This window comes from Monoraphidium neglectum (assembly GCF_000611645.1).
Source record: "Monoraphidium neglectum strain SAG 48.87 unplaced genomic scaffold scaffold00019, whole genome shotgun sequence".
NCBI classification, from domain to species: Eukaryota; Viridiplantae; Chlorophyta; class Chlorophyceae; order Sphaeropleales; family Selenastraceae; genus Monoraphidium; species Monoraphidium neglectum.
The window spans coordinates 1,024-9,055 of NW_014013608.1; the positions used below are offsets into that span (position 1 = coordinate 1,024).

Here is an 8,032-nt window from a genome sequence, read left to right on the forward strand (position 1 = left end):
CCCCCGCCGCGCCCGCGTGCCCGCCCCTGCCCTCCCCCGCGGCGCCGGCGCCCCGGGGAGCGGCGGCCCGCGCGGCGGCGCGGCGGCGGCGCCAGTCAGCGAGCAGTTGCAGCACGTGCGCCTCCCACGCTTGCGCCCGCTGCCCCCTCACAACGCAGAGGGTGTCTTCCTGCTGCACCCGCCACCGCAACTGCTGCTGCTGCTGCTGCTGCTGCTGCTGCTGCTGCTGCTGCTGCTGCTGCAACGGCGGCGACCGCGACGCGCTCTTGCGCCGCGACGCGGCCGCCCCCTCCACGCCCGCGCCCGCCGCCGCGCGGCGGCCCCGCCCGCCGTCCCCCCGCGCGCCGCCGCTGCTGCCGCCCTCTTCCTCTCCCTCGCCCTGCTCCACATCCTCGGAATCCTCAAACCCTTCGTCGGGGTCCGCCGTCGTCCCCATCCCCTCCCTATCAGTCGTGTCGGCTCTGTTGGTGTCGTCACTCAATACCCCATACTTTTCTCCTCCTCCTCCGCCGCCGCCGCCGCTGATGCCGCGTCCCCATCCTGCGCCGCCCAACTCCCCGCCGCCAGGCGGCCGCACGCCGCCCTGCCCAACCCCGCGGGAGAGCCGGTGGCGGCTGCCCGCGTTGGCGGGCCAAGAGGCAAAGTCTCGGACGCGCGATCGGGCCGCATCGGCGTGATCTGAGATCCATTCCTCGATTTGTTCGAGTGGGAAGAAGAACCGCTCCCTCCAGTGCTGTGGACAGGTCAGCCACAGAAAAGGGGACGTTGAGCAACCACAGGATCAGTCGCGCCAAGGGATGTTGTCACGAACAATGTGTCGGAGCCATTTGGCTGGAGTGTTGTGCCCCCAACAATCTGCGCTGCGGCAGGCGCGAGCACGCGCGGCGCCTCACCTTGAATCGCACTGTGAGGCACCCGGCGCGGCTGCCGTCGCGCCCGACCACCGTGGCCGGGAAGAGGACGTCACCCGCTGACTCATCACGCTCGAAGAAAACGCTGCCAGGGATGAGGACCTGGGGGTGGCCGGGTGACACGCGCGTCGGTGCTTAGCAGGGATGACGTAATGCGCCCGGGCATTTGGGTCGCTGCGGGTGGCCGCGGCGCACGCGTCGCGTCCCCCTGAAACAGGAGTCTGGCGCGACTCCCGCACACCCGCTGGCGACAAGGCCGCGCCAGCCCCCACGCCCGGGCGGCGGATGGCGCGTGCGCTTGTGCTGGGCGCTGGTCCGGCCTTGGCCCCGGGGCGCGCCCTCTCCGCGGGGCGGGCTGCCGCCTCCCCGCGGAGAGGGGCGGGCCGCCGCCGCGCACCTCAGATCCCTTGAGCGCCGCGTAGCGGCCTCGGGCCGCCGCGCCACGGGCCTGTGTGAGCAGAGAGGTGGCGCGTCTTCAGCGAGCGCACGCGCGAACGCACGGACGCGTGACGGCCATGTCGGCCCGCAGACGCGTGGCAGCTTCCCCGCTTGACGCGGGGGTTGCAGCGGCAGCGGCGCCCGCCCCGCCCCGGCCCGCCGTGCGCACTCGCTTGCACGCAAACCCCTCACCATCTTCCGGCGCTTGCGGGGTGGCAGGCCTGGGGATGGGCCCGGCGGCGGCGGCGGCGGCGCGGCGGGCATTGGCGGGAGGAGCTCTATCCCGGATGTGGAGGCGGTGCGGGCCGGCTTGCGGGGCCGCTTGCGGGCGACCGGCGTGGTGTCCGCGGCGCCGGCCGCCTGCTGCTGCTGCTGCTGCTGCTGCTGTTGCTCTCCCCGCTGGTGTTCCAGCTGCGGCCGTCCTGAAGGGACCTGGACTTGCCAGCCTGGGAGAAGCTGCGGGGCGTCCCCATGCGTGGGAGGCGCCGCCAGGCCCGCGGTGCGCGGCTCCGGGCTGGCGCTGCTTGATGGGCCTGGCGGTTTCCCCTGTGGCCTGGAGGGTGGGCTGCCGCTGCTGCCCGCTGGCGTTGCGCTGGGGGGCGTGGCGGTCAGCGTGGCGCCCCTTGCGCGGAGCTGCAGCTGGGCACCCTCGGGCAATACGGGATCATCTTTGAGCATTGGGAATTTAAGCGACATTGGAACGCTGCCAATCGGCTGCAGGGATGGGGGATACCATAGCCAGGCTCCGATGCGCGGACCGTCAACAAAACAAGGTGTAAGTAGGCTTCATTGGCAATAACTTGGATTTTGTTCCTGTTTTTCAGCCGAGCGTACTCAGGCGAGATCGCGGGGGATGGCGCGTACGGTACTATCCTTTCCGATCAGGGGGGCTACAGGCCTGAAATGTTGCATGAAGATACTTGAAATTCACAATTTGCCGTGAATTTCGCCCTCACGACCTCCACTTGCTGGCACAGCAGGCGCTGAGTCGTTGCAGGCTCCTCCATGGACAAAAGGACAAGGGAGGGATACTGATTGATTGCCAGTTGCGTGCGATATTTGCACATGGGAGTCTTTGGGGAGCTGACAAGCATAAAAATATCACGTCTTTTGCACTTGCACCGTTCCACATCAAGACACGAAAAAGCCCACGCCCCAAACACAATCGGCCCACGTGAGAGCACGTGCACCCATGTGAGCGCCCAGACGGCAAGCGGCAGTGAAGTGAACACCAGGATGGTTTGAAGGCCATCGTTCATTGCTTCCACACCGACAATTGACGTGTTATCTGATATTCAAGTGGTGCGAAACACCACAACAGCCACACAAAACAACCGTGTGTATACCGTTAGTCATTGTCTGTCTCCACCCCGCTGCGCACCTGGCAAGCGCTGGGCAACCTGGACACAGGCTCCAGTGCAGCCCCCCCCTGGAACCTACTCGCCCCATTCCAATCCCCATTCACCAGCAGCAAGCCCCACTCGTCACGCACCTCTCCCTTGCCACGCCCCTTCTGGCAGCGGCCGTCGCGCAACCTCTGCGCAGCGACCTCACCAGCAAGCCAGCCAGCGGCGCAGCGGCCACCGCAGTCGACGGTTCCCCACGATGCCGGCCTGCGCTCCCTCCTCCTCGACTACCAGGGACAAGGGAGTGGCCAGGCCGTGGATTGTGGATCTCATCGCAAGAGGGTTGCACCTCGCGCCAAGGGCGGGGAGGGGAGCAACTCCCATCTGTGGCATCGACCAACGGCCCCGTGCGGTCTTGCACACGATGTCCAGGTCATTATAGCAAACCATATCTAATATTTGGCTTGGAGCAAGAATCACCGCCCACCCAGATGCCGTGCCGCGCGCGGCTTCCGCTTCCTGTGACGATTGCGTGCGCGCCGGGAAGTTCGCTGCTGCTGCATTTCCAGTCAAGATGGCTGCGCGAATGCAGCCCACGCACACAGGCACGCCGTGACCAGTGAGGACAAGAATGTACTTGTATTTGAACGATACGCGACCTTTTGCACAGCTCTTCGGCAAATCACACAGCTCGAAGAACAGCAAGACTCCGAAGGGGTCCCGAGGGGGACGAACGTCGGGGGCAATGGCCCGTAGAATAGATGTAGCTTGTTTCTTTCTAGTGGCGCTGCTGGCGTCGGGAGTCTCTGCACAGAGTTCGGACCTCACTCTGGCCCACCGCGTGCTGCTCCTAACCACTACGGAGCACACTGTATGGGCCACAAGCTTCCTGAACAACATACTGGACGGTGCGACGCCCGCACGCTCCCACGTTCCCCCTCGCCGCGCGCACCGCCCGCCGGCGATGCGAGCGACAAGTGTGTGTGGCGCCCCGGCCGGCTCCCGACGCCTTCCCTCGGCCGGCCCAAACCCCCGGCCGGCCCAAACCCCAGGGCCCCTCCCCTCCCCACACCTCTTCCACCAAACTCCCCCACCTTGAACAGGCTATGGCGTGCCCTACACCACGATCACCACCGACGCCCTGCCGGCAGCCGCGGCAGACCTTAGATCGCAGCTCTGGGACGCCTACGGCACCTCAGCCAAATTCAGCGCCCTCATAATGCACCCCGACCTGGAAAGCGGCGGCCTCCTGTCCAAGGCGCAGGCCGCGGAGCTGCGGGACTTCCAGAAGCGATCTGGGGCGCGCGCTCTCAAATTCGCGACCGACCCCGCGGCCGTCGGCATGACGGCTGCGCCGTGCTCGCGGGGGGACGGGTCGGAGGCGATGCGGTTCACGACGTCGACGCCTTTTGGCGTCAGCGGCGTCAAGGCGGACGCGGTGCTCGGTTTCTCGGGGATACAAAGGTGGGCGGGAGTGGCAATACATCACGTCACCTTACATTGGTTGACTTAACGCCATGCTTAGCCTGCAGCACGGGGGAAAGGGCCCCTGCGGCAAAGGGACAACAAACTCCCCTGGTTTTCAAATGGGGTTGATGATGTTGCTAGCAGGGGGGACACGGGAGATACAATTTGCAAAGCTGGGCGATCAGCAGGGGCGGATGGGTTTTTTGGGGTTGGTTGTTGGGGCCTTGAGGCTGCTGGGTGTGGCGCGCGTGCAAAGAAGGTCTGGCGCGTCTGGGGGTCAAGGTTGTGTGGTCTGGATGAGGGCGGGCGCATGTTGCTGCAGGCAACGAGAGAAGGGGAGGGGGAGGGGTTGCCGGGCAGCTGCAGCAGCGGCGGGCGGCCAGCAGGCTTGCACGAGGAGTGTTTTTTCGAGGCGATCTGGGGGTGTAGTTGGCTGGATCAGCCGTCGCAGCAGACGCCGTTTTTTCATCACGCAAGGCAGAGAGCTGTCAAGAGCACTCGCGGGGGCGCCACGCGCGCTCTGGCAGCAAGCTGGAGGCTCTGCAAACACGTTCTTTTCTTCTCGCGCCCCGACGCCGCCCGCGCCCCCCGCATCCGGCCGCGCCCCCTCTAGGTGCCCAGCCATCGACGGCACCGCGACCGGCAAGTGCTGCAGCAAGCCGCAGGACGCGGCCACGCGCCTCTGCGGCCCCTGCACTGTGACCGCCGCGCTGCGGGAGCCGCCAAAGGCAGCCGCCCTCCCCCGCAAGGCCGCCGCGGGCGCGGCCGCCGCGGCCGCGCCCGGGACGCTGGTCAACGGAATGCTGGTCAACCACGGCGACGGGCGGCAGGCGCTCGCGTTCACCGTCGACTGCAGCGCGGAGGCGGCGTCCTGCATGGTGCTGGGGCACTTGGGGCTGGCGTGGGCACTAAGAAACGTCATCCCGGGGCAGCGGCGGACGATCCTATCGCTGCAGGTGCGTGGGCGGGGCGTGGTGTCGTCTGGACGCCTAGTTGTGGTGAAACCAAGCGGGCGCCGCGGGTGAAAGCGGCGGGTGGTCACAGGCTGGCGGCGGGGGCGGGCGCCGCCGACGCGGCGAGCCTTGAAAGCGGGGCTGCGGGATCGGCTATGGGTTGTCTGTGCGGGCTTGGGATTCTGCATGGGGGGCCAGCAAGAACGTTGCATGGCTCTGGTGCTTTCTGGTGCTGGGCCCTTCGACATCATGCAGCCGCAGGACAGATCCGACGGGTCCGGAAGCCAGCATTCGCAGCCCTTTTGGGGCCCGCTGCGACCGGCGAAGCACATTGTGACCGACGACCGCTCCAAGGACCGCCCTTGCAGCCCCAACACCCAACGCCGCTCTGCGGCCCGAACCCGCAACAAACCCCTGCAGCGCGCTGCATTCTATAGTCGATCGTCAATTTATGCTTGTCACTCCTCTTGCTCACAGATTGACGACGTCTTCCTGTCTACGAACAACCTGATTGGCGGCAAGTACCGCTGCACCCCCGCCGACCTCCAGACCACGGCGGCCTGGCAGAACTCGATGAATGCAAAGCTGCCCCCCGGCAGCAACATCCGGCTGGATATGGTGGGTTGAGAAGGCGCCGGATCTGGCGGTTGTGCCGGTTTGGGGGTCTTCGAGAGGCGCCAGCGGCGCTCGTCCAGCTGAGGCTGCGGGAAGGGCTCACGCGTCCTCTTTGGACCCCGGATGGGAAGCGAGGCGCGGCTAAGCGCCCCTGCTGCCTCACGCCATCCTTCGGCCTGCTTCACGCAACCTCCTTTGCACTCTTCCCTCCCATCCCGACCTCTCTCTCCCTCTCACACACACACACACACACACACACACACACACACACACACTGAGCACACCCACAACCCCACATCCAGATGTTCAACGGCAACGGCGTCCTCGCTCAAGTCGAGAGCCCAGACACCGTCCAGAACGTCCCCGCCTGCTTTGAGACAGACCTATATCGCCAGCTGGGCTGCAACTGCTGGGGCGGCCTCATGGCCGCGTGCCCTGTGGACGCCAACTGGTTTTGCAGGTCGTGCACCAAGGACTGGAAGAGGGTGCGCGGCAGCCCGGGCGCGGAGTACGTCCCGGTGAGTCGGTTTTGGGGCTTCCAAGGTTGAGGGTTTAGGGTTTAGGATTGCTGGCGGGTGCGTGCGTGGCGGCGCGGGGGTGGGGTACGTCCCTATGGGCTTTCTCAGGGGACGGCCAGTGGGGCGTGGCGCTGGATTGTGCACAGGAAGGGGGGTCGAGAGGGGATGAGGGAGCCAGCTCGCGGGGCCGAGCGCGGTTCGGCGGGGCGGGAGCCCCAGCTGTGTGAGGCTAGGGGCATGCATCCTCCCTGACTGCCGCGCGGCTCCAAACGCCTCCCCGGCTGAGCCTGCACGCCCTCCCCCTGCGGGGAGCATCCTGCACAGCTGCCAACTCGACCCTGCCAAGCCACGGGGCTACGCCTTCACCCCCCCTTCAACGCCGTCCGGCGCCTTGGAACACCCCACACACGTGATCCATTGACAGCGCCCCCCGTTTTCCTCCCGTCCCGGTGATCCCTCCCATCACATGCAACCCCAGCCCCCGAGCGTGGCCAGCTGGAACGACTTCACCTTTACTAATTATGATGACCTGTACAAGACTGTGAAGACGAACAAGCAGCTGACGGACTCGTTCTTTTGGGCCTCCCACACCTTCAGCCACCAGGTGGGCGCTCCCATCATGGAGAAAATAAAGTTCCCAGCGGGAAGTCGAGGGGGTCGACTCCTCAGCAGCACGCCGCGGGACCGCCAAGCCCACCCTGCAGATGCCTTGTTCCATTGGCTCGCCCACCGAACGGCTTGACCTTGGCAACATGCTCACCAACAAGCCAACCACCCAAGCTGCCGCGTGCAAGCGTCACCACCCCCGTCGCCGCCCGTTGCCGCACCCGAACTCTAAACCCCAAACGACCCATGAACCTTCCAATGCTACCCAGATGCTGGACAACGTGACCTACGATACGATGAAGATCCAGCTGGACCTGAACCTCAAGATGGCATCAGATGTGGGTAGCGGTGGGGCAGTGCTGGTTTTGTTTGGTTCCGTGTGTTAGTACGGGCTATATTGTTGCGTGATCGGCTGACTGGTGACCTCTTAGTTTGCTGCTTTCTTGCTTGCTGCTGTGTGATTGTCGCCTTGCGCTTCGACGCCGTGTGCGTCTCAGGACGCGGGCTCTTCTGCCCCTGTTTAATCGACGTGGGCAACAATGCTTCAGCAATTACTGACTCCGTGTCCACCCCCTAAAACCCCCTGATGTCACCCCGCGGCTGCATCCCCTCCAAATCCGCTGCACGACAGATGTACCTGGGCCTGTCCAGCCGCCCCTCCTTCAGCTCTACCAGCATGGTGACCCCGGCCATCAGCGGCCTCTTTAACGGCGATGCCCTGGCCGCGATCGCAGCGGCGGGCATCACCACTGTGGTGGGGGATAACACGTGGCCCACGCTGCTGCTGAACAAGGACTCGCCCTATCACCTACTGGCGACGACGGAGGTGGGGGTGGTGTGTTTGTGTGTGTTTGCGTGTTGTGTGTGTGCATTTATGTATGTGTGAGTGAAATTGCAAGTTAAGCACAGGAAAGGAGGGAAATAGTAAAGTTCATGTGAATATGTGCTTGTGGGTGTGTGTGCTCCGTACGTTGTGTGTGCGTGTCCTGGTGTTAGTGCATGTCGATGCTTGTGAAAGTTGAGGGGGCGGAAGCTTCCAGGGCAGGGCAGGCGTCATGCCATTAGAGGGTCGTTGGGCATCTTTGCAGTCCTTTGTGTGAAACCAACACCCCAGGGCGCCCTACGCCGCGCTCCCCATGCCCTCCGCCCCTCACACCCCCCGCCGCCCTCCCCACATC

General features: G+C 65.3%; 2 protein-coding genes across 2 annotated transcripts in view; one reads left to right on the forward strand and one right to left on the reverse strand.

Moving 5' to 3' along the window:
* Positions 1 to 1,541: 1,541 nt before the first annotated feature.
* On the reverse strand, positions 1,542 to 2,027 carry MNEG_0266 (hypothetical protein; the record flags this gene model as incomplete). Its single annotated transcript, XM_014051239.1, has 1 exon — positions 1,542 to 2,027. A coding segment is annotated over one exon (486 nt), but the record flags the coding sequence as incomplete, so codon positions are not given.
* Positions 2,028 to 3,914: 1,887 nt separating this feature from the next.
* The window catches only part of MNEG_0267 (hypothetical protein), a gene marked incomplete at both ends in the record, with an annotated part of 5,700 nt that continues 1,582 nt past the window's right edge, over positions 3,915 to 8,032 (forward strand). Inside the window, 7 exons of the mRNA XM_014051240.1 lie at positions 3,915 to 4,159; positions 4,776 to 5,118; positions 5,593 to 5,733; positions 6,033 to 6,248; positions 6,727 to 6,852; positions 7,124 to 7,192; positions 7,486 to 7,680. Of these exons, the coding sequence (XP_013906694.1) occupies positions 3,915 to 4,159; positions 4,776 to 5,118; positions 5,593 to 5,733; positions 6,033 to 6,248; positions 6,727 to 6,852; positions 7,124 to 7,192; positions 7,486 to 7,680 (1,335 nt within the window). The remainder of the gene's footprint in view (positions 4,160 to 4,775; positions 5,119 to 5,592; positions 5,734 to 6,032; positions 6,249 to 6,726; positions 6,853 to 7,123; positions 7,193 to 7,485; positions 7,681 to 8,032) is intronic.